The sequence below is a fragment of the Amblyomma mixtum genome, chromosome 5 (assembly GCF_055824585.1).
Source record: "Amblyomma mixtum isolate Tamu chromosome 5, ASM5582458v1, whole genome shotgun sequence".
Classification (NCBI taxonomy): domain Eukaryota; kingdom Metazoa; phylum Arthropoda; class Arachnida; order Ixodida; family Ixodidae; genus Amblyomma; species Amblyomma mixtum.
The window spans coordinates 29,847,393-29,873,425 of record NC_143016.1 but is presented as its reverse complement, the minus strand read 5'-3'; the positions used below and the strand labels follow the sequence as shown (position 1 = coordinate 29,873,425).

Genomic DNA, 26,033 nt, shown 5'->3' with positions numbered 1-26,033 from the left:
CTGATGGTGTGTGGCGGGGGTATGCCTCTGTTGCCAAAAGTAAGCATTCCGGATGTGTATCCATCGAGATATACCTTGGGACTTGGGCAGCAGCATATCCTGCCGCTAGGGGAGTGCTCTAGAGAGAGCTTACTTAACTTTTACTTTCGTACCGGCTGATTCGTGTTTAAAGTCTACAGTGCTCTGCCACCTGAGCTACAGTGGTTAGCTATCTTACCTTCTCCTTTCGAGAGTATGCGAGTAGCATTTAAGAAGTTTGTGCGATGTTTTGTGTCTGCGCTTGTGTGTGTGATGTCGGCGACCTTTCGCTACCTTCTAGTGCAAATAATGTCTTGCTGCTCACAAATGACATCCAGTGAACAAGCGAGGGTTTTGTGATTAGAAAAGTTTTTATGCGAAATTAACTTCCCCGACTAGCATAGTGCAAACCTTCTGCTGTGCGAGCACCCTTACTTGAACCCTAGATACAAGGATACATAAAAAATTAAAGGGGTCCGAAACCCCTTCTGAGGAGAATACTTAAACTAGCTTCATCCCTATATTGTGTTGTCATGAACATCTTAGCCGAATAATACATATTTTAATTATTTATTTATTTATTTATTTATTCAAAATACCTCAAAAGGTCTTCACGACTAAGAGTATTCATGGGAGGTTCACCCATTAGACCAAAACGCCAAACAGTGAAACCACAAAAATAAAAAAACACATCGCGTGACACTGGAATAAAAATGCTGATTGGTTATAATTCACCGTTCAAAGTGTAAAGGTAAAACAAAAAACAAAAGAAACAAAAGCATAAAGAGAACAGCAAAGAGTAAAATAAAATTATGCTAGCGAATGCAAATTGATGCAAACAGTAACATTCAAATGGAACAATAAAAATATCATTAACAAAAATACAATGCAAAAGAAACACAATTCATTGGTGTTGTAAAAAGTACACAAGAAGCTAAGCAGTAGTTATGGTAGACATGAGATTGTAATGTTTACCATGGATGACTGGCAGGAGCACCACGTGAGCGCAGAACGTTCCACGCAGTTATTGTGGGTGTATGCGCGTAGCTGAATATATGTCATGACAAACACTTCACTTTAACGGGATGGTCGCGTAGTTCAAAAATAGAAGAAGGAACAAAAAAAGAAGTAGTTATGAAGCGCTGAATTATGGCAAATTTTATGAAAGAGTGACAATACTGCAATATTAAGACGGAGACATAATTCTTGAAGACTGCGTGTTTTTTCGCAGGCTGAGATGGTGGTATGACGTGGATAAACTGAATAAATAAAACGAACTGCACAGTTCTGCAATGATTCGATGTTATTTATTAAGTAGGCTTGATGAAGGTCCCAAATAGTCGAAGCATATTCAATTTTGAGTCGAATTAGGGTGGTGTAAGCACGTGGTCAGAGTTGGGAGGGCGCGTGTTATGTTTTAAGAGTGGCCGATTAGCGGATGCAAGAATAAGGTTTGGTTTGTTTTATTGGGGTTTAACGTCCCAAAGTGACTTAGGATATGAGGGACGCTGTAGTGAAGGGCTCCGGAAATTTCGACCATCTGGGGTTCTTTAACGTGCACTGACATCGCACAGTATGCGGGCCTCTCGAATTTCGCCTCCATCGAAATTCAGCCTCCGCGGCCGGGATCGAACCCACGTCTTTCGGGCAAGAACAAGGTTAATATGGTGGTTTCATGTTAGGTCTGATGAAGGTGAAGTCTGAGGCACTTATCAGTGGTTACTAACTTTACTGGAGTGTTGATTAAGGACTACGCTGTTTGAATTCGAGACATTCAAGGATTTTTGTGTTTCGAAAGATTAAGTTGCATGAGCCAAGTAGAGCACCGTGCTGTTATTGAGTGGAGGTCGGATTGCAGGACTTGGCGATCACTATGAGAATAAATTTTAAGATAAAATCCACAATCGTCCATGAAAAGTCATATTTGGGAAGAAATGGAGCCGCAGAGAACCCACAATCGCGCACGAAAGTTGGCCAGAGCTTTCCAGCAATTTTTTATGCTTGTGGTCTCCTCCGTTTCACGCTTTTGAGTATCTCTGTTAAGAGATGGTTAGATTCTCTCGAACGTCACACGCCTGCTGAGGCCGGGGCCAGTCAGCAGCGTCACTCCGAGGGGTAAGAAAGTTTATTTAATTAAAAGGCAGGGGGACTGGGAGAGCGTTACTCGTTGGCTGGATCCAAGTTAATGTATTCTTTTCGGTTGTCAGTGACAAAACACGCCACGTGGTTAATTAACAAGATATAAGAGTGCTATTTTTTAGCAGTTATGTTCACTATTTCCAGTTTCATGATCAGCGTTGTGCTAATTCCCTGCAGAGTTTACCGAAAGGGACGTTATGAGGCACGAACGGGTACGCTGTTTGACTCTTGTAGAGGTTATGGTTAGTGGCTGATTTGAAAACTTCATTACTTAACAACCATTCTGGCCAGCCTGTATCTTTCGAAGCTGCTGAAGGTAAAAGACGCCGGATAATTTCGTGCGTTTTTTACCTGCTGAACAGTCGAGGGATGGGGCCCTCAGATTTCTCCCCGTTTGTTCGATGTGGAGAGATATTCCTTTCTTTTTTTTTCTTGCATTCTTGCTGATAGATAAGCCGAAAAACGATGGAGAGGCTGCCTGGAGCAAAGCGCTTCCCGTCTGTAGCCCCACGTTAAAACAAAAGGGAAAATGGAAAGAAAGCAAGAAGTAGTCACTAAACATGAGCGGCGGTGATTAAAAATTACAAAATTGCATTCAGCGTCCAAGACGCAGCGCGTGTCCACGGCCACACACGACTTTCAAACGGCGCCGCGCAGACAACAGTTCGAATTGTGTTCATACGGCCTCACCGCTGATTTGTATAACGTCGCAGCTCGACCAAGAAGCCAAGGCCAGGTACGTGCTGAAACGGTCTGAGGTGGAAACCAGGCTGGGCAAGGAGAAAGTGGCCGCTCTCTTCGGGATGCGCGCCCGCCTCGTGGTCGAGGCGGAGGTCACCGAGGAGGCCACGGGCATCCGGCAGACCGGGCGCAACGAACGGGCCGTCTTCTCCAAATCGCCGTTCATCGTGTCGACTGCGCGAAGCGAGACAAGCTTCAAGCCTAACGCCGGTCTCTACGTGATGGTATGATTTTGCAACCGCAGCCAGCGCGCTATAGAGTCCCAATGGGATCAGGGACTCTGCAGCATTCAGCTTCTAATTACTACAGCAAAACTTGTGGGGATAGTCGGTGCATTAATTGACGCGAAGTAATTGCTGCGCGCAAGCTTTCGTAAAGGATACTCGACAATAGACCATAATCACGCTATCAACCAAGTGATAGAGAAATACGGAGAATATAATCAACCCCTATATATAGCCCTCATTGATTACGAGAAAGCATTTTACTCAGTGGAAACCTCGGTTGTCATGCAAACATTGCGGAATCAAGGTGTAGAAGAGTGTTATGTGAAAATATTGGAAGATATTTATAACGATTGCACAACTACTATAGTTCTCCATAAATACAGCAATAAAATTCCAATAAGAAAAGGTGTCAGGCAGGGAGACGCGATCTCGCCGATGCCATTCACCGCCTGTTTACAGGAAGTATACTCCGGGGCCTGAAATGAGAACAGTTGGGGATAAGAGCTAATGAAGAATACCTAAGTAATTTGCATTTCGCTGATGACGTTTCCTTGATAAGTCACTTAGGACATGAACTGCAAAGCATGATCAATGAGTGACAGGCAGAGCAGAAATGTGAGGCTAACAATTAACATGCAGAAAACCAAAGTAATGTTCAACAGTCTAGCAAGGGAACAGCAGTTCGCAGTTGGTAGCGAGGTGCTGGAAGTAGTAAGAGAATATGTCTACTTAGGGCAGGTAGTGACCGCTGATCCGGATCATGAGAGGGAAATAACTAAAAGAATAAGAATGTGGTGGAGCGCATATGGCAGGTTCTCTCAGATCATGAATGGCAGTTTGCCAATATCCCTCAAGAAAAAAGTCTACAACACCTGTATCTTACTGGTACTCACCTATCGGACAGAAACGTGGAGGGTAACGAAAAGGGTTGAGCTTGAGTTAAGGACAACGCAGCGAGCTATGGAAAGAAAAATGATAGGTGCAATGTTAAGATATCGGAAACGGGCGGAGTGGGTGTGGAAACAAACGCGGATTAATGACATCCTAGTCGAAATCAGGAGGAAGAAATGGGCTTAAACAGGTCATGTAGTGCGAAGGAAAGATAACCGCTTGTCCTTAAGGGTTACGGAGTGGACTCCAAGAGAAGGCAAGCGTAGCAGGGGGCGGCAGAAAGTTTGGTGCGCGGATGAGATTAAGTTTGCGGGGATACGGTGGCCGCAACTGGCAAAGGACAGGGTTAATTGGAGAGACATGGGAGAGGCCTTTGCCCTGCAGTGGGAGTAGTCAGGCTGCTGCTGCTGATGATGATGAATTGCTGCGCGAAAGGAACAATGACGGCGAAGAAACACATCATACGCAAGCGCAGACTTTTAACTTCATTTCATGAAGCGATACCAGCCGTTTATATAAGCCATCTCAGCATATCATTTAGTTTAATCAAAAGACCTCAGGGTGTGAAAAAGAGCCCATGAAAAGCAATCATGCGAACAAAAATACATATCGCACAATACGGTAATTCAAGTGAAAGTGGTATACTGAGCCGGCCCTTCCTTGAAAAAGCTTAATACTATTACAAATCACTCTGCGAAAATAGACGAGTGCTCCACGTGCTAAACAAAAGAAGCGGCAATAAGCAGAGTACCACCAAAAGATTTCGAATCATCTACAAGAGAGAGCCATAGGCCGAAGTAAAAATCAAAACGCCCAAAGCTGCGCCACAGAATGGCCAAACAGCGGAAAAAGACAGAGTCATAACTAAAAAAAAAAGAAAAAGAAAAAACGACATATTCTAGTGGTGAAATAGGAATGAATGAAGCCGTGACTCCTTAAAATCTGGCAGTACAGAACTAAAACGCCGACACTGCGAAACATAAACACAATGGCGATACAAACGAAGGAACACTTCGAAGAATACATACAATAACTATGCTGCTTCGCAAACCAACTGGAAACCCACCAAAAAACAGAAATCCTGTGAAAGGCTCCGATGACGAGACGCCTCTTTCGACCTCTTTCTTTCGGTAGAAACTGCGTAATCTCTAAGCAAGGAACACAAACACGTTTGTTCAATTTTTTTTTTTACCGTTCGTACAGTGCTACCACGGGTGGGCTTTGTCTCTGTGTGTCTACCCTTGCAATTCGCGCTGTTTCATAAGCATGAAAAACCAGGCATGAGTGCAGCTTTAAGATTTGTTGATCAGTTTTGAATCCGAACATCTGTGTTGGGCGTACCACCCCCGTTCTAAGAAGGGCCTAGTAGCCTTTCATTGTGCACATTCCGGATTTTTTAAAGCGTGCTGTCGTGATTAAGCATGATATCTCCACTCATTGTAGAATGAGGTAAATTCAGATTCGATGAAGCTTGAAGATAATGGAACATCTTAGGAAGTCATAAAGCTGCTAAGTGGCTGCTAAATGGGAAAAATCTTTTAGGGCAGTCCCAGTGAATACTAAGAGAATAAGGCTTACATGTCAGTGTGTTCTGCATGCTCCATACTTATTCTGGTGTCCTGAGTTCGACCGCAGTTTGTCTTCGAAAATTGTGTTTATGCATACTTATGAAATGCACTCACTCTTTCACTTCTTGCTGACCGGACTGCGTTACTTGCAGGCGGATGTGACTTACATCAACGGAGAGCCGGCAAAAGGAGTGACGGTGAAGCTGACCTGTGCACACAACGATACAGGTCATACCCGAGCCTGCCCTGTTTTGGGGTCCGAGTCCAACACGAACGCCGACGGCGCTGTGACGTTTAGAATATCGAACCCTCAAGATGCTAGTTTCACAGTGAAGGTACGCAAAGGCGACGACAGCGATTATTATTGCGTAGGCATTAGAATTACCATGCGAACGAAGACCTGTTTTCTTCTGTCAGTTACCAGCTTCCGAGAAAGCAGAAAGATATACTAATATATCTTGCAGCGGGATGCGAACCCATGGTCGCGCGAGCTGACCAGCTTCGACCTCGTACCGCTACTTCAGCACTCGGCCATAGCCGCAGCGTTTCTCCCCGCGGGTTAAACTACCATCTTCTCACGCTTTGTTATTGTTGATGTTGTTGTTGTTGTCCTCTAAATAATGGCGCGTACCCACTGCGGGGGATTGGCCAAGACAATGGAGGCGACTCACAGGTACTCAGAACGTTAAACAATTAAATAAATGAGGAAGAAAAATGTAAGGGTACTAATGATAATAATAATAATCAGGAAATAAATGAAAGAAATTCAGATGTGTAAATTGAAATAAGCTAAACAAATACTGTGAGATCGGTGGCTGAAATAGGGAATGGGGCTATACATGCCGTGTTTGTAAAGCTTTCGTTGCAGAGAAATAATGATCATGAGAAAGAGCATAGGACGGCAGCCGTTTAGTGTCTGTAAGGAAAGTACCAAGACTGAACCAAGACGGAACCAAGAGACAGAACAACGCCAGCTGACAAACTTAGACCCAGTTGTCGTAACGGATGCTCCAGCAGGCAACCGTCGTCCTCAACAACTTCCACCCGTGCGCGATGCAGTCCGTACAGAAAAGTACGCGCCCACTTGCACGTGCCAGCGCACGATGATGAAAACATTTCAATTGTAATTATAATTGGTGGTCGGTCTCCTTATTCCAGGAGTCCATTGCATCTAGCAGCCGCACTCTAGCCCTTTCGGTCACCTCCTGTTGAACTTTTGGGTTCGAGCTGGACAGCATTTGCTCCCACCCCTCAATTGTCGGTTTTTTTATCCTGTCCATTTCTGAGTTCTTTTGGCAGGCCCATACCATGTGGTATGGGTCCACCTCTATGCCAAAGTGTGTGCATTCTGGCTCATATTTTTCCGGGTAGATCGCGTGACGTCCATTTGGACTTGAGTATGTGTTTGTGTTCTTCCCAGTGTTCCAGTTCTTCGTCCCCCCCCCCCCCCCCCGTCCTCGTTTAGTGCTTTCTTGAAGATGTAGAATTTGGCCTCCGTGTTGCTCGGACTAATATATATATAGTAGCAGGTCTCATTGTTCAATAGGCCAGGAAGACTTGTAAAATGAAGGGGTCCCATCTTTCCGATTATCTTAATCTATTACTAACAGTTTCGAACAGAGGACCGTTCTTCATCAGGGTATACAGAACATGAGGGACTGATAACTAATGAAGGACTGTCCTCCGTTCGAAACTGTTGGTAATAAATGAAGATAATCGGAAAGTTGTGACCCCTTCTTTATATATATATATATATAAGTGAAGGGGCATGAGGGGCTTGTTATAAATATGAGAGAAGCCAACAGCCACAGAAACCAAGGGACACAGGCAGGGGATTTTTTAATTTATTTTATTATTTTGAGATGTTGTTCGATTTAGAATATTACTGAATATGTTATCGCATAAAGCTAATCGATTAGAAAAGCAGAAGAAAAAACAACCACATGCTGCCGGTAGGATCCGAACCCACGACCTTCGAATTACGCGTCCGGTGCTCTACCGCTGAGGTACGGCGACGGCTGTCAAATCATCTGCTTTCGGGGGTATTTATGTTTACAAATAACTTAACCTTTGAGTGTTCATCAGCGCCACCCACGTTCGTATGCGGCGGACGTAACACGTCCTGAGTTACCGCTGATGTGACGTAGAACGTCATTGAACGGCGAGGGTGGAAGCTGTGTGAATATATATATATATATATATATATATATATATATATATATATATATATGAGAGAAGCCAACCACCACAGAAACCAGGGGAGACGGGATTTTTATATATATATATATGAGAGAAGCCAACCGCCATAGAAACCAAGGGACACGGGATTTTTTCAATTTATTTATTTTGTGGTGTTGATAAATTTAGAATATTACTGAATATGTTATCGCTTAAAGCTAATTGATTAGAAAAGCAAAAGAAAAAACAAGCACATGCCGCCGGTGGGATCCGATAATATATATATATATATATATATATATATATATATATATATATATATATATATATATATATATATATATATATATATATATATTAGTCCGAGCAACACGGAGGCCAAATTCTACATCTTCAAGAAAGCACTAAACGAGGAGGGGGGGAGGAGGACGAAGAACTGGACAAGGAGCAGGAAGTAACACTGGGAAGAACACAAACACATACCCAAGTCCAAATGGACGTCATGCCATCTACCCAGAATATATATATATATATATATATATATATATATATATATATATATATATATATATGTATATATATATATATATAAACGTAATTCGGTTGACACACGGTAGAAAAACAACAACTTTATTCTAACGTTTCGACCAGGGTCTGGCCTATATATATATATATATATATATAAACATAGAAAGAGAGAGAGAGAATGAAGATGCTTCTGCTGTTTTTGTTTACGGGTATTATTTGCACAAAGAAGTAATCCATCTCGTCATCGACGAGATCATGCTCCGACACTAAGCATTCTTTGCTAACCATTTCGCACGCTTCATTCCCTTTCTGGTGCGTCTTGTACCCTGTGATATCGCTTGTTTTTGTTTGAAGCCACTGCAGTTTCACTGCCGTATTGTTAGTTTCTTCGTCATTCAGTCCGTGCTGTCTCTATCCAGCATCAATTTCTATTTCTTTCATATCACCTTGCTTTTTTTGCTGCCCAGTTCTCCTTGCACTTTGCGTTTTGCACTTTACTGACGTGGTGTGATCCGTCACTTTCCTTTCTAGTTTGATTCTGAGCGCACATACTTTTGTTGCATCAGTTGAATGTTCCACTGTTTTTTGTTGCATTGTTTGTTGCGGCTATTGCTGCAATAGTTGCACCTTTTTCCGCGTTTTCTGCATTTCTTGCTGTGCCTGCTGTTGTATTTTTTGTGCCATTAGTTGCATTGTCTGTTGTATATGCTCTGTTTCGATTGTTTGCTTCGATGTCGAACCTCTTTGTTCTAGTTAATTTTCGTGCCAACCTGTTTCTGTTTATTTCCCTTGCATCTCTAGTTTCTCAATCTATTTCTTTAGGAAGCTTTTTTTAATTCATTTCTTTTCATTGTTTCCATTAAATTCTTGTTTAGGTCTATTAGTTTCCTAACTTCCGACGACTGAGCGAGAGATTGCAAACAAGCTGCCCATCTGACTTGTTCCACCGCCTTCTGCTGGTGCTTTGTCTTTGGTTCTTGGATTAGCGGATATTCCTCCTGCCTGGATTGGCTCCTGGTCTGCGGTGCCAAGCCCAAACGCTTGGCCGGTTTTATGCGACGCCTACAAATGCAGGAGCACGTGGGCACAAGGACGCGCGAGAAAAAGGTCAAACGCGTGGCCGGTTTGAAGCGTATACGCTTGATGGCACTTGATGAAACGTTTGATCGAACTTGACATCAATTTGAACCAATTGGGCGAAATTCGATATGATTTGAGAAAATTCGAAAATATGCCAAGCAGCATTTCTTCCTGTGTGAGAAGCAGCCAGCCTCTCGCGCTTGGGCACTAACTTGCTCCAATAACAATGGTAAAAACAGGGGAAAGTATAGCCCGGGCAACCTTCAAGGGTAAAGGAAGCTTCCAGCGTCCCCAAATCCAAAATGGCTCTAAGCCGTTCAGGGTGTTTTTTCTTTCTTTCACTTTACCGCCTGCCAGAGGAGACTGGTGGTGTCTCTAGTAAGCACCATGTTTTTTTTTTTCATTTTCATTCTGTATGCACAGTTCTTTGTGCACTATAACTACACCCCTTTGTTTGAAACGCTGTGTAAAGCATGATGCCGGTCGCTTTCTCTCTCTCTCTGTTTATTTCCCTCTCTACCTCCGCTTGAGTCACTAGAGACCTCCCTTTGAAGGAGCCAGACTTCAAGCACTGATTCTGATTCCAGGTAAAAGCGCAATGGTTCCCTGGCTTTTCCGCAGGTGCGAATTTTACAGGGCCACTTTTAGTCTGAGATATATTAATGCGCCCGAGTACCACGCGGGAGCCAGGTCTAACGTCATTCTTGATTCTCACAACAAATAACCATGATTATGCTCATCGCTCGTCCCTCGCTGAAAAACCGCCAGAGATCAACGAGAGCTTACCCTGTCGCCGAACGTTATTTAATTCTTCATTTTCAGAGGTCATCTTCTGGTTGACCTTTTTGCATTTTCATGCACTTTTACTCGTTTATAATTATGAAGTTTCAGCGGATCTCTTGAATCTCTGCCGTCGTATCCAGGTGAGAACTGCCCATCCCGACTACCCGGAAGAGCAGGAGGCCGAAGCTTTTCTCACGTTGAACCCATACAACGACGTATCAGGAAAGGCCATCATCATCCAGAGGACAGACCCCAAAACTTATGTAAGAATACAAAGGTGTAATGTATTCAAGAATTCTTTCTTTCCCAGATTTATTATTTTGCCTTTGTACCATTGGCAGTTGCGACGTGTGGCTTTACGAATGATTTGCACTGGGCTGCTGGAACATCGCCACTGCAGCTAACAAAGGCAATGAAGGGGATGAGTAAATCCCAAGAAGAATTGTTATGAAATAGTGCCCAAGATCCCTCATTTTTATGTGCACGCGCTGCCAACATGCGATTCAGTAGGAAGAAGGATCTTGATGATACGATTTTGTTTTACTCCGTTAAAATGTTTACTTCATCCAAAATTGATGTGATCCGAAACACATCCAAATCTGAACACAAAACTGAAAGAATTGAAGGCCCACTATTTCTTTTTCGATATTAAGGGAAGAAGGTGGATCGTGCTCATAAGTAACCTGAAGCCGGAGTGTCAAACCGCGAGCTCACAGAAGTTTGGTTTATGGTTTATGGGGGTTTAACGTCCCAAAGAAACTCAGGCTATGAGGGACGCCGTAGTGAAGGGCTTTGGAAATTTCGACCACCTGGGGTTCTTTAACGTGTACTGACATCGCACAGTACACGGGCCTCTAAAATTTCGACTCCATCAAAATTCAGCCGCCGCGGCCGGGATCGAACCCCGTCCAGTTAATTTCGATGGATGCGAAATTCTAGAGGCCCGTGTACTGTGCGATGTCAGTGCATAGAAGTTATCGGAGGGCAATGGTGCGGACCGAGTTGCCTGTAACTGTCAATAAGTGGAATGATTTGCCTCCTGCATGGCATCCTTCATCATCCGGGTTACTCTGGACATCGTCGCCTGTGTGATGAAGTGACTCGATAAGGTTTGGTCTGGGTTATGGGGTTTAACGTCCCAAAGCAACTCAGGCTATGAGGGACGCCGTAGTGAAGGGCTCCGGAAATTTCAACCACCTGGGGTTCTTTAACGTGCACTGACATCGCACAGTACACGGGCTTCTAAAATTTCGACTCCATCGAAATTCAGCCGCCGCCGCCGGAATCGAACCCGGTCCACTGAATTTCGATGGAGGCGAAATTCTAGAGGCCCGTGTACTGTGCGATGTCAGTGCACAGAAGTTATCGGAGGGCAATGGTGCGGACCGAGTTGCCTGTAACTGTCGATAAGTGGAATGATTTGCCTCCTGGATGGCATCCTTCATCATCCGGGCTACTCTGGACATCGTCGCCTGTGGGATGAAGTGAGTCGATAAGGTTTGGTCTGGTTTATGGGGTTTAACGTCCCAAAGCAACTCAGGCTATGAGGGACGCCGTAGTGAAGGGCTCCGGAAAATTCGACCTTCTGAGGTTCTTAACGTGCACTGAAAGTACAAGGCTTCAACCTGAATTTTACGGAAAAAAGTCATCAACTTAAGATAAAAGAAAAACCTAGGGAAGAGCACCAGTGACAAACGGGGACATTGACATCAACTAGTACTGAAGATTCAGGTCTTCTTTAAATCCTCAACATTCCTTGTACGTGATTACAAGATCATATCAACGAGGGGATAGTTAAAAAAATTGCAACGTATCGCAAAGACAACGTAAATAATTTTCGCTAGATTGCATAAAAAATGCATATGAACCAGAACAATGTTTCGCCTGGCATTGATCCCACTCTTTCTTGCCTTATTTCACATCTTCTTTAAACTGAGCCTGCGTCTCTCATAGCCTTAGTCGCTTTGGGACGTTAAACCCCATAAACCAAACCAAACCAAACTGAGCCTGTCATTTTTCTGTTGTTTTTTTTCCCTTTCAATTGGTCACTCTTCTCGGTCGCGCTTTTTATACTGATACCTTGTTTCTTTTGAAATTTTTCCATGGCGTCATTTTCAGCTTTGAAAACGAATTTTCACGCAGTGCTGTTTTGTTTGTCAGAATTATTTTTCTAGTATTTTTAAAATGAGCTTTTCTTTTGATGGAGGATTTGTGTTGCAGTTTCTCTTTTGTTCGATCTTTGAATCCGCTCGCTGAAATAGCTGTGCCAGGGAAGGTTTACGCATGGCACAGGAATGAAGTAGAGTGCAATGCCAGTCCTGTGTCTTTTAGCTCTTTTGCATTTAGTGCATAAAGCCGTGCTGTTCGATACCCACACTGCTGCTAGGTACTGGCTGCTAAAGTAAGAAATCACGCCCAATGCAACCAAATGGCAAGACACGCGCTTTAGACAAGACTAGCGAATGCCTCATCGCTTTCCTGCTTTGTCCATGTCTTTTAGTTATCTCGCAGAGACGCTTCGCCTTCATCTGCCTGTTTTCCGCTGCTGAAATTTATCATCGAACTAAATCAGAAAAATAGTTTTGCTTTCTCACGGCAGCGCTAAAGAGAAACTACTCTATTTGTTTTTCTTTCACCTGAGCCCACTATTCAAATACTTTGATATCTGATAGGTTAGATTTTATGAGAGACATTGAGACTATCTTTGCTATTTGAATCTTATGCTTGGCGTAGTTCCAGTGCTTCTTTCACGTGTTTAATTAAATTAGCTGGTCTACTAAACTTGCTACTTGACTCAGTCACGTATGTCCGAAGGCAAAGGAGCGTTTAGAGGAAAGGTGTGCCTGCTGCGAAGAAAGCTCTACACACACGCGTGAATTTTGAGTATGCGTTCTTAATGGGGAACATGTACCAAGAAATGATGAACTCGGTAGGCTTTGCACTTAAGCGGGCTCACAGTTCCTTCGGAATTTTTACCTCCTGAGAGAACACTGGTGACCATCTCGCGAATTTTCTGCTACATGCTGGTCAAGGAGATTTGGCGCACAAACTTTGCTCATGCGCACTTCAGCATGACATGGCTGGCCTGATCTACTTGAGCCTTGAATCGAAAGGAAGCTCAGCTGGGCAATGTGACGACGATGTCTATAGCTTCTGCCGAATACAGGAACTGTAGCGCTCACGCCAGTGCCCCGAAAAAGCGTGCGCGAGATGCCAGAGACAAAATGCGGTAGAATCGCTTTTTATTAAGTACTTTGTGCCGCTGAGCAGCGACAAGACAGGTGTCTGCACTAAAGAAATGGCATCCTTCCCTTCGCAGGCGGAGGGGACTTTCGCGAGAACGCTCTACACAACTGAAAACGTTGGAACGAAATCTGCATACTACGTGGTAAGACTCCTGTTGCTGTGACATCAACTTTGTAATCACATATTCACCTGTGCAGATGAAAAAGGAAGACGAAATTGCCGTCAGAAAACGAATGCTTCTGCGAATTCAATTTTTACTGTACTTTAAAACTAATAACCTATAATATTTCTTGTAACGTATGGCTTCGAACTTCTTAGTGTATGGCATATCCCCTTCGTGGGTATGCGCCTTCTATTCTCGAACACGATCGTTGCAGCATCAGGGACAACAATAAAGCTTTATACCGGCACATGCGAGTGCGCATAAGTCGATAATTTAATAAGGCACAATTTCCTGCTTTTGCATAGACAGGAACTTGCCAAAGAAGCAGATGTTGCGAAATTCGATGACATAAAATGTATGCCTTCAGATATTGATGTAACAATCCCTGAAAAACGCGAGCTGCTTTCTTGAATGTCCGTGCGGAGGAGTCGGACAGTCGTTGCTGTGATGCAACTCAGTTCGTAAAGGATGAGCTTGAAGTAAGCAGAACTAGATTATGCATTCGGTGCTACGCCCATGGATTACCTTGCTATGAATCAGGGATGACGGCGTCACGCCATGGTTTACTAATGAGAGCAAAATAACAATGGTGCGATAATTACTTGACTTTTTTAACTTTCTTACATGTTACGAAACATTACGGCCATCCACGGAGAGAACTTTTCCTGCGCTTCACTGAATTTAGCTGATGATTACTGCAAGCATTCCTAAATATTCTACTCATTTATTGTTCACAAACATTCGCAAATAAAAGCTGCATCTTCTTGCTTAATTGCAGAAAATCCGTTAGGTGAGCTACCTTTTGAAGTTATAAAAATGTTGCTTTTCGCAGTTTTGTATGCAGCATCTGCATCTTGCCTTGTCTCAAATTCAAAGTAACCAACGAAGGTCTTTCCGTTCTAGCAGCCACTCGTTAAAATGACAGTTACGTTGTTCCTGCGCAAAACAGCGGTGCGCTGAGCAGGCCTGCGCGCCCTGTGGTTCAGTGAGAAAGCAACTGCAATTAACATTCCCCTTCTGGGCAGCCATGCGACTACAAACGAAAGCCCTGTCAAACATTGTCAAACACCACTGTCGGATGCAAAGAGATATAAAGAGATGCCTCATTCGACCGAGTCTTGTCCGAACTGCTATCATAGGCCGTGATAGGGGCGGTGGCCACTGCTCTCACTCTGGGAGTTGGTGACTCGCCCTCCTGCCTGCAGCCCTGTTGTGGCAGTGGCTGCAGTTCAGAGCCAGTAACCGGGACGAATTTTTTCCCAGCGCACTCGTTAGAGTTACTTCGGGGGTTCTCGCATTGTGGAGTGGTCCCCCCTTGAATGGATGCTAATGAGCAATCACTTCCTTGGTTAAGCTGTGGGGCGCAGAGGCCAGATATGACCTGAGCCTGGCGCCTTATCCTTTGTCCGCCACATGGGGTATAGAAAGGTAGAAGTGAGCGCTGGAGGTGCAGCGTATGGCGCATTGTAGCGTCAGTCAAGGCATGCCGTATTATATACGGCGCCTTGGGCTGCCTACCAAACGCCGCACGTGTCTCGCTTTTAACTTCTTCTGTGCGAATCTCTAGTTATTCGCGCCCAGGGCATGAAAGCAAAGATGTTCACTTGCCAGGTCCTCTCCCGGGGCCGGGTGTTGAAGGCAGACGCTGTGCCCATGGACGTATTGGACCCTCAAGTATCGTTTTCCATCACGCCGGAAATGACGCCAAGCTTCAGAGTTTTGGTAGTCGGCTTCTTGGACGGACAGCTTGCTACGGACGCCGTTTACGTCAACGCCAAGCTGGCCTGCACAGAAAAATCGAAGGTGCGTGTTCAAGCCGACTGCGTCAGCTCGATTATTTCGCTTAGTCGGAGCATAGCGCCTTGGATAGAAGTACAGCGACGACATTAATTACGTGCCACATGCCTTCCTTCTGACTTTTATTCCCTGTATGATGTGGCACAGTCTCACTAGCTGATAAGTTTACGAACGTAGCTTTGGCTAAGTAAATCGGTTTCACCACTGTACCGTTGTTCCTGGCAACCTTGGAGCTCCTTTGTGTTTACGACTCTTGGAAATTCGGTGCTCGCAGTTCACCTTGAGCCGGGAGTCTAACGCATACCAGCAGCCTGGTCCCGGCGACAAAGAAACCCTGCTGCTGGAGGGCAAGGCCGGGACGCGCGTTGGCCTGCTAGGTGTGGACAAAGCTGTGCACCTGCTGCGCCGCAAGGACCTTCTCACGCGTGACAAGGTGGGCCGAATACGGGCGCCTCACTGTGCATGCTGCATGGAATTTTTCGAGTGTAGAAGTGAATACCGTCTGTTGCTCATGCAGTTTCATCCGAATGTCCCTTAAATGTGTTCTGGTGGCAGCAGAGACGTACAACCCGGTAGTGGGGCCTTGTTTTACGTTTTCGCCAAAAGCGATAATAGCAGACGCACATTGTCATCTTTGGTTTAGGCTTTGAAAAGGACGGTCGTGATGAGACAGGAAAGTTCCTTTTGACTCCCTTCCCGTAATCGCTCTCACGAATGTCTGCTGCCAGAAATATTCGCCTTCCTTAGAAGAGACGCGCTTGAAGCTAACAATCATGTCGTTTTTTTTTTCTTTTGGTGCGACAGTGCGTGAGAATGCAAGTGGTCTTACGCTTTCAAAACTGCCTGCGTGCAACAAAGAGCCCCCTTAAGAGCGTCCTTGTGTCACAAAATTAAGCCAGAGTTATAGCAGTTCACCACAGGACTTCACAACTAACAACAGTTAAAACAGACCGGGTTTTGCGTGACAGAGTTTCACACTGGCAACGTCTTGAGAGAGCTAGTGTTCTAACGAATCAAATGTGCATGGACACATGGAATGGACTCTTCTCTTAAAGCTACTGATCGTTCGACTTATTGAACAAGAAAAAATAATAAGACATTTTGTAGGTAATACGAACAAACAGCAGCGATAGCAGTGAAGACTCTTCTGGACTTGCTTCGGTTACTGCTGTTAGGGTCGCTTTGGTATACTTATGGGAGCTCATTTGAGAGGAACTTTGTTAAGTGCTGAGGAAGCACTTGAATCGTGCTGCTGCTGTCAGCGTTGTGACGAGGGGAAGATTATGAGAAAAGCTATGTCGAATCTTTGCCCTGCTGCGTATAAATGCACTGGCGACTGCCGACTCGTTTCGGCATTCTGCACCTACCACCTTGCACTTGAACGTGCATTCTGTAGAAGCCGTTATATTATATGTTACGTTACGTTATATGTTAAATGTTACGTGGCGGCCATGTGAAGAATGGGGCATGATGAACAATGGATAAGAGATGATTTAATGGCCGCTGGCCTAGCGCGAGCGCTCCGTCCCGCGCCACTGCCAGCTTCGTCTTCTTCGTAACATTACCCGGGGCCATCGAGCGATCGTCCCGATCGGAAACTGAAGAAGACATGGACGAAGGGATGCGTGATTCAGCGATGGCTTCCAGGGCAGAAAAGAAGTGGCAAGGTGATGGAGTGCTGGCCGCCACGGTGGATGAGATGAAAGGCGGATGAGTCCCGGTCCACGAAGCATCCGGGCCGTAGGGTGCCAGGAGCTGACGGCCGAGGTCCTTGGACGCACCGAACGGCAGGGGCAGGGGTGCGGTGTCCTCATGTGTGGGCAGGGTCTTGGGTCGTTCGGGTGTCCCCCACACTTTGCGCACTTTAAGCGTGAAGCTCCCAGACACCCTTCGAGCGTGTGGGGGTAGCGGTCTCGGACTCTAGGAGGTGCCCTCGACTCAGCGTGGCAAACTCAGCGGAGACCAGCTACCAAGTGACAAGACGTTTTTGGTCGTTTGGTGCCCAGCTTTCGCCGGTCGCAAGCCAGAGAATGGGTCGGAGCCAAAGGTTCTCAAACAAAACAAAGTTTATACAGCAATGAGACGATACAGAGGATTTCACAATCACTAGTACGAACACATACAAAGTGATTAACAAAACAATGCAACTCGTGCAAAGTTAAACCCGAGAGAGAATACAATACTCAAAGGAAATATTGCACCTAGATTGCACTAACACAAGAGAGAGGCAAAAACAAACAAAACGCAATTTGTTCACCGGGCACTGCGACCGTCCGACGACCACAGGTCCACGACGATGCCATCCCGCAGACTGGCGAACGTTGCCTCGTTGGTCCTATGCTGGCAGAGTGGTGCTTTCCCGGGAGTCAAGCGGGCGCGCTTCTCCGAAGCGTAACGGCGGCTTGGGCTAATTTGACAGCGGTCAACGTCCTTCTTTTATAGGCTCGCTCTCGCGTCTGTTTGTTCTACGCGCCAAAGCAGGCGCGCTCATACACGCAGTGTCTGCCGAGCAGTCTCCCTTCCTTTCTCTCGCCAGCCGCGCGTCCTCAATGGTCGAAGTCGGGAGACGTTTCGCGAAAGTTCTAGCGTGGCGCCGTCGCCGACTGGCGAGGGGGACGTGTCTTAGCGCACGCAAGGCTACCCCCTTCTCACCCGGTTAGCAGTAGAAACGACTCGGACGTTCCAGAGAAATCTTCGACATGGATGACTCATTCCCACTGCGCCCGCCGTGTCGGCGAGCGGTGGTGGAGGGGGCAGCCCCGAACACAGGTTAGGCGCTCAGCGGGGGTTCTCCTTCTCCCCCGTTCGGCTCGCGCCGGCGAGACGCCGTGCGCGCGGCGGTGTTCTTTCTTTCTTTGTTTCTAAAGTGCGCCGAATTTTGTGACAGCGGGTCATTATGGTCGCGGCAACGTCGTCAGTTCGTCGTGTCTTGTGATCGGGGCGGGGGACGGGGCTGGGGTGAGCGGCGAGGTCGGTTCAGGTCGGGCGGGCTGGGGCACGGCCGTGCGGGGTGGACCAGGTAATCACGGCCGACGTCCATGGCAGGCGCAGGACGCCGAAGCTCCGTGACCAGGATGGCGATGAAGGGATCCCAGCACCTCCACCAAATATATCACCGACAAACGGTGGAAGAGCACAGCCCAGGTTTAATAAGACGAGATGGGCGTTCCAGACAGCAGGGAGCTCGAGCGAGGAAGAAGACCATGAAGAAGACAATCTTCGGGCACCTCGAATGCCCAAGGCACGGAAAGTTGCAGCTAAAACAGTTCGGCCGCGCTACGGCGCCACTGATTGGCCGGTGGCAATATCAAAGTTTCGGGCGACGACGACTACAACTACCGAATTTACTGCTACAACTTAAGTTCCTGTAACTGACTGCCGCCAGTAAAAACATGAGGACGATTTAGTGTGATTAGGCTAAATGTGAACTGGGTGCGCTAGCACTTCAGTTTTCACTCCGGTTTCGGTTCGGGACTCGGTTTTCAAGGGCAAGCAGGCTTCAGACAAATATTGGCGAAACTGGTGAGTGGGGGCCTCAGTGCTAGCCCACTAATGAGCATTACCGAATTAATGCCCGTTTATGCGGAATTGGCCATTCTCTACATTACATTCGTAGATCGCTGGCAGTCCTCATACCACTCCTGGCGCAGAGGTGCAGAGGCTAAGCAATGCGCCAGTGCCCTTCGATAGCAGGCGCTGCCCACGGTGGGGGCATGTGCGACCCATGGAGGTTGCTCTTGCCGAGCAACCTCTCGCGACCAGTCATTAATTGAACTGCCACCTGCCACGGTGGGCACTTTGCTCACAATCCGGTGGGCAGGTTGTGATGACGTCACAAGGTCACGTGACCTCACCGTCTGTCTGTCCTGGAAACACGATCTTGGAAAACGAAACAGCGCACCTCAGAAACCGCCCGCCTGTCAAATTAAGTAAAAGAATTGCTGCCTACCTCGTTGCCGAGAGTAGGCGAAAGCATGAATTTTACAGCGCAGATTTTAAGCGTCCGTTGCTTTGGTTGAGCGTCGGTGTTGTTTGGTGTGTAACTGAAAGAGAGCTCGCAGGAGGGTAGAGCTCCGGACGCGAAATTCGGAGATCGTGGGCTCGGATACCACCGGCGGCGTGTGGTTCTTTTCTCTCCTGCTTTTATTCATGTCGCATTGATGAAAACTACCAATTAGAAAAAAAGAATCCCCTATGCTCCTTTCTTTCGCTGACTGCTTGCTTCCGTCATCTATAATAGCTACGACAGCTTATATGTGCATAAGTATGTGCACGCAAGTTATGCTGTTCTGTGGGCTATAGAGGGTCAGGCCTGCTCAAGCTGTTCCAACAGCATTTTACCTGACAAAAACCTCTTGCTGCGGAATAAAATTGCAAATCTAATTTCAGTTTCAAAGAAATGAGATGTATATAGAGAAAAAGAAAGGCAGTAGTCACAAGTGCCTTTTTCTGTGAGTGTTCCCTCCTTGGGCCTTTACATATATCTAAGGGTGATCTGATGAAGTAGTGTTGACATGAGGGTACTTTCCGCAGTATGAGCCCGAAGAGGACTATTTTTGTTTAATTCTAAATATACTGTGGACCTGTTCGTACTGCATTTTATACCGTAAACTAAATAAAAGGCACCCAAGTGCACCTATTTTAATTGAGAAGATAGCAGTACTTAGACTAGTTTTCATGTGACACGGAAACGGCGTTGGCTGAATGCCACAGCTTCCTCAAGGGGGTGCGCAAGATATGAGAACACAGTGTTTCATGCTCGCTGGGTCGACAAAGGGCGCTATCGGCGAAGGTATAAAAATTTCCTAGCACAAGGACTGCGCGCAAGCACAGAACTTCATAAGATATAGATAAGATATAGATAAGATATAGATAAGGTATAGATAAGATATAGATAAGATATAGATAAGATATAGATAAGATATAGACAAGATATAGATAAGATATAGGGGAATTGTGGGCATCCATGGTATTTTGTCCTGCAGGTCCTGCAAACCATGAAAGCGAAGGACCTTGGTCGTGGAGTGGACGCTGGTACTTGGGCCGACCAGGCACTGCAAAACTCTGGTGTTGTGATTCTGGGCGCCCATGGTGTCTCCGGAGAGTTAGGCAAGAAAACGTTCATAACTGCTGGTTCCAACAAAACGCCGTATTTGCGGGCATATGATATGGCATCTTTATGCAACATGTGGAAATCAGACTGCGCAGTGGCAGGGCTGTAGACGACAACTTTTTTCGAGCTCCTAACTTGTCAAGTATTTTTGAAGTGTTTTCGTGGTAACCCGTACTTGTTTTTGTTTATATATGAGCAGAACAAACGAAGAAGCTAAAGAGAAGCCGAAATTTCACCTGTTAGCGTTGCACCCTGCCCCTCTCTATTAGGCTTGTTCCTTTAATCTGCTGACATCAACACATTCCGCTCTAATTCAGCTGCACCAGCTAACATTCAAGCAATTCTGCATTTTCTTTTCGCTCTTTATTCGTTATTTTCACGCTCGATACTGATGAATACTAGTTTATTCCTTTCTGCATGCCAGAGCAGCCAAAAAAAAGTATTGTAGAATTTTTTTAAAGTGTATGCTACTTTCCAGAATTCAGGGGTCGACCTGAATTCGGATCTCGCTACATACAGTAAGTATAGGCACAACAGCTCGGTGTCAAGGGGCTGTCGTCGTGACGACATACTGGGCATACTTTTTCCTACCAGCACTCGTCATGTACCCCGCATAGTTTGGTTTGGTTTGGTTTATGGGGTTTAACGTCCCAAAGCGACTAAGGCTATGAGAGACGCCGTAGTGGAGGGCTCCGGAAATTTCGACCACCTGGGGTTCTTTAACGTGCACTGACATCGCACAGTACACGGGCCTCGAATTTCTCCTCCAAAGAAATTCAGCCGCCGCGGCCGGGATCGAACCCGCGTCTTTCGGGCCAGCAGCCGAGCACCATAGCCACTGAGCCACCGCGGCGGCGCGTACCCCGCATAGTACGCTCTCGCGCGGCAGTCACACCTATGACGTGACAGAGGGCACCAATAGTCTGAATCCTGACGGACCACTATTTGCAAATAAATTTCTAGGTTGTATGTGGCTCTGTTGACTGTTCTTTGCACGCGTGCGTACTGAATGTTTCTTTTTTTTGTGTCTTGTAATAGGATTGTTTCCACTTGCTTTGGTTTGTGTGAATTCAAACATGTACACAGTTGCTAAACATGCTATTTATTCAATTGACAGTTTTGCTATGTTTGGTTTAAATATTTTTCTGCTATTCGCCTTCATCCGGTTCATGTACTATCCGTCTTTTACTGCCAGGAGAGGTTCTTGGGCCCAGTCAAGCTGATCGTAGCAGCTCTGGCCCTTGAATCTCTCTACGGTGCATCTTATTGCCTAGAAAAATTAATTGAATTGAACTGAATAATAGGCATTCAAAGTATTTATGATCGTCGGGATCTAGGAAGAGGACGAAGACGCTGCTTGATCTGTAGTCTCCTCAGCTCCGTTATTTGACTATGTCTTGTTGTGACCGTACTTCTGACCACGTGGGCCCGATCAGGCAGCTACCGTGAATAATCGACGAGGCCGACAACCTCGCGACGGCGGTGGGAAGTGGGATGCTTGGAATGCCCCTCCGAGCCTCAGCGGATTAGTGTAGCAGGAATGTCAAGGGCCATTGTCAGCAGTAACCCCAGCGAAATTCCTTGAGCGGAGGTGACCACTATAGCGGCGAAGGCCGGAGACGCGCCGGAGGTATTGTCCGAGCGACCACAGCGGAGGCGACGTGCCGGCGCCGGTCACGCTGGCGGTTAATTGAAGAATTCTGTGTCCCCGACTCGCGTTCTGGGCAATCGGCGGGGAAGCAAGTTCATTCACCTGCTGGAAGACTTCGGGAGATTCCTTTCCCGCAGGGCTGGATGAGTCAGCATCTCCCCCTCTCATCGACCCAGCTGTGAGAGAGTGGAAAAGCCCGCACCTGCCCAGCCGTGGGTGGTAACAAGAACGTCCCCTTCGGTCCATCCGATTGGACAGTGCTCGTCGAACATTATTCCCCAGCCAGGGATCTGGGGAAACCGAACGATATTTAACTCGGCCGTGAGTGTGGCCGAGAGAAGCCTGCTAGCTCCAGTCGACTACGGTTGACGAAGACGTTCCCCTTCCACTGAGAGCCATTCTCAGTCCCGCTCTATGTAAATAATCTAAATACAGTTTTTCCTTCACTTCCCCTTCTCCCCGTCTCCGGCCCACGTTCCTTCCTCCTTCAGCACTACGGCGGTGCTCCTGGACCCGATGCCTGGTGGGACACGCTACTAGTACGGCAAAACATATCAACTGGTTGGCAGCGGTGGGATCGTCCACGCTTGGTCCTGGCTTCAGCAGTGGTGAGCGCTTGACTTTCTTTAAGAATCTGCCAGGCTTGATAACTCTGGAAATTTATCACTACCTGTAGATTGTTTTTCTGCACGTGCTCGCTTAAGCATTTCACGTAGCAGCTTGTTTTGAAAGTCCTCGTTCGAGAATTGCCATGGATTTGAGCAAGCTAAAGAAGCCAGAGTTGATGTTGCTGTGTGAAAAGCTGGGTATTGAGGTGAGGAAAAGTCACCGAAAGCCGCAGCTGATTGAGGCTATTAAGGAATGTGGTGCTAAGGAGGAGGGTGACAAAATTTGGGAGACCTGGGAAGTCATTCAGAAGGGAATCAGGAACGCTAAGGAGGAGGCCGACAGGGTTGAAAAAGAACGCAAGGAGGAGGCCGACAGGGTTGAAAAAGAACGCAAGGAGGAGGCTGACAGGATAGAAAAAGAACGCCTTTACCGCAAGGAAGCCGCTAAGGAGGAGGCTGACAGGATAGAAAAAGAACGCCTTTACCGCAAGGAAGCCGCTAAGGAGGAGGCTGACAGGATAGAAAAAGAACGGCTTCGTCTCAAGGAAGCCGATGAAAGGCAACTTGCTTTAATGCGTTTGGAGTTGCAAATGTTACTGGCGAAGCGCGTCGAGAGGAATTCGACATTAAATCAGGAGGTTTCGGCGCGAAGTGAAATTAAAATCGTGAATGAAAACTGCGTGTCTTTGCCCATTGCCCGCGTCGCAAACGAGAGCCCGCTCGGGGTGCGTCTGACCGAGGCAGCCATCTCCCAAAACCTGCCTAAGCAGCATCACTCGATTTCCTCAAATCGCTCGGATATGCTGCCCAAAGAAAAGGGCCTTTGTTTTGGAGATAACGCTGCGCAGGTCCTTACCACTTCGAAGGCTCGTGAATTCGCAGCGCCAGCAGAGCACGTAGTTGAAGAGGGCAAACCTGACAGCGACTGTGGAGCTCCAAGCCAGAGCGCGGCGTTAGCTGAAAAGCGCGATGCCACGCAGATTTCCCTTGCAACCCAGAAAGACGTAGGCGCAGCGCAGAAATGTAGTCCTCCAGAGAGCAGTCGCGCGCTGAAAGCGGCAACTGCAAGTTCTATTGTAAGCGAGGAATGCGCCTCAGCGCTGCCTCGAAACAATGATCAGTTCAACGATGAGGGAACGACAGCCGCTCGCGACCAAACACCCGAAATTGAGTTATGCTCCACTGAAACCAGCGTGTCTTTGCCCTTTGCCCGCGTCGCGATCGAGAGCCCGCTCGGGGTGCGTCTGACCGAGGCAGCCGTCTCCCAAAACCTGCCTAAGCAGCATCCCTCGATTTTCTCAAATCGCTTGGATATGCTGCCCAAAGAAAAAGGCCTTAGTTTTGGAGATAACGCTGCGCAGGTCCTTACCATTTCGAAGGCTCGTGAGGTCGCGGCGCCAGCAGAGCACGTGGTTGAAGAGGGCAAACCTCAACCTGTAAGCCCGAAGCCTGTAAATTCTCACGGTGATGGGCTAGAGTAGGCTTTGTTACAAACAGACGATGAGACGAACGCCGGCGACTTAAGCTGTGAGGGCTCCGCGCTACCTAATGACGAGCCAGCCCAGGACTTACTCACTTTTAGCACAGGGGTAAAGAGCACCGATAGTAGTGCAAGCTATAGTGAGTCTTCCGAAGCAGGCGCAAATGATGAGCTGGGGCTAGGTGAGGAACTGAAAACGAATCTAGTGTTGCCCCACTCAGATGGCTTTCTCGAACTCCTTCGTGTGGACAGAGAAACGTTCACCGCTGAGCAAGAGAACGACCAATCTCTACGCAACTTGAGTCACCAAAGTGACATAGGTGTGTCACGGAAGAACATACCTTTCCAGCTCCGTTCTAGCCTGCTGTATCGCCAGTATAAGCATAGGAAAGGTATCCAACACGACCAACTTACTGCCCGCGTCGCGAACGAGAGCCCGCTCGAGCTGCGTCTGACCAAGGCAGCCGTCTCCCAAAACCTGCCTATGCAGTATCCCTCGATTTTATCAAATCGCTTGGATATGCTGCCCAAAGAAAAGGGCCTTAGTTTTGGAGATAACGCTGCGCAGGTCCTCACCAGTTCGAAGGCTCCAGGATTCGCAGCGCCAGCAGAGCACGCAGGTGAAGAGGGCAAACGTGGCCCTGTAAGCCTTATAAATTCTCACGGTGGTGAGCTAGAACAGGCAATTTTACAAACTGATGATGAGGCGAACGCCAGCGACTTTACCTGTGACGGTTCAGCGATTGCTAGTGACGCGCCACGCAAACCAACTGCGAGGGTTTCCACGGAGCGGCAGCGCACAGAGGTGGCCAAACGGGAAGAGTTAATTAAGGGGAAAGTGCGGCTCTTGCTGACTGCTCGACTGAAATCCGAACCGCGTGGCCGCCCCAATTTGGCACCTCGGTGCTCAAGAGTTCGCACCCGCCCCGTGGGAACACAAGCCAAGAGAACGCAACGCGCGAACCCGATCCGAGAGAGACGGATACGCTGGCACGGCATTCGCACTCGTCCGTTCCCTTCTCGCGTTCTGCTTTCTGAGCGTCAGCCAAACTTCAGAACCACGAGGCTTGGACGAGGAACAGTTAAGGGTCCTAAGCTGAAATTCCTAGCCTTGTGTCCTGTTGCACCTGCTAGAGCAGCTATCGGACCGCGGCCGCGAAGGGGGCGGCTGAAAAATAGGAACCAGTAAATTCCTTGAGTCGCAACGCTGTTTGTAGACGGATTCGAGGAATAATCCCGTATTGAGTTGAATGCTTGTTTCTTTTGTTCATTTAACTCTCCTGTACAGAAATGCAAGCTGAAATTCCTAGCATTATGTAATGTCTCATCTGCTAAAGCAGCTGTCGGACCACGGCCGCGCAAGGGGCGGATATGACGCATAATCTCATATTGAGTTTAATGCTTGTTTTTTGTCTTTTGTTCATTACACTCTCCTATGCGAAATGAGAGCGAAATTTCGGAGCTTGGCATTGCGGGACTCAGTTCACATGCGTTGCCGAAAGGTGCGAGTAATGGCAACGCTGATGGCCTCAGCCGAAGCTTTCCCGTGTAATGCCCTTTCCTGACTCCCCGGACGTTAATCCGCTATGCAAATTTGTATTTTGTTTTTTGCTTTAGCGGGAATCATTTTTGTCTGTTTTGTATGTGTGTTCAGCAGCTCCACCTTCCCTTTGTGCTCTCACGGGCGGTGGCTTTCTGTGACATAAACCGTGCTACGGCACCCCCCCAAAATTTTAGGAAATTTTTCCCTTTTGGCTAAACAAGCTCTGTGTATTCTGGTTTGGTCAAACTTGGAAACTTTCGGAGGAGGAAGTAAATTTCA

General features: G+C 46.9%; 1 protein-coding gene across 1 annotated transcript in view; it reads left to right on the top strand.

Moving 5' to 3' along the window:
* Positions 1 to 26,033, top strand: part of LOC149341637 (A.superbus venom factor 1-like) — a 123,241-nt gene that overhangs the window by 21,246 nt on the left and 75,962 nt on the right. The window contains exons 9-15 of the mRNA XM_089543760.1: positions 2,871 to 3,122; positions 5,737 to 5,919; positions 10,294 to 10,416; positions 13,473 to 13,541; positions 15,174 to 15,365; positions 15,634 to 15,792; positions 20,345 to 20,468. Of these exons, the coding sequence (XP_089399886.1) occupies positions 2,871 to 3,122; positions 5,737 to 5,919; positions 10,294 to 10,416; positions 13,473 to 13,541; positions 15,174 to 15,365; positions 15,634 to 15,792; positions 20,345 to 20,468 (1,102 nt within the window). The remainder of the gene's footprint in view (positions 1 to 2,870; positions 3,123 to 5,736; positions 5,920 to 10,293; positions 10,417 to 13,472; positions 13,542 to 15,173; positions 15,366 to 15,633; positions 15,793 to 20,344; positions 20,469 to 26,033) is intronic.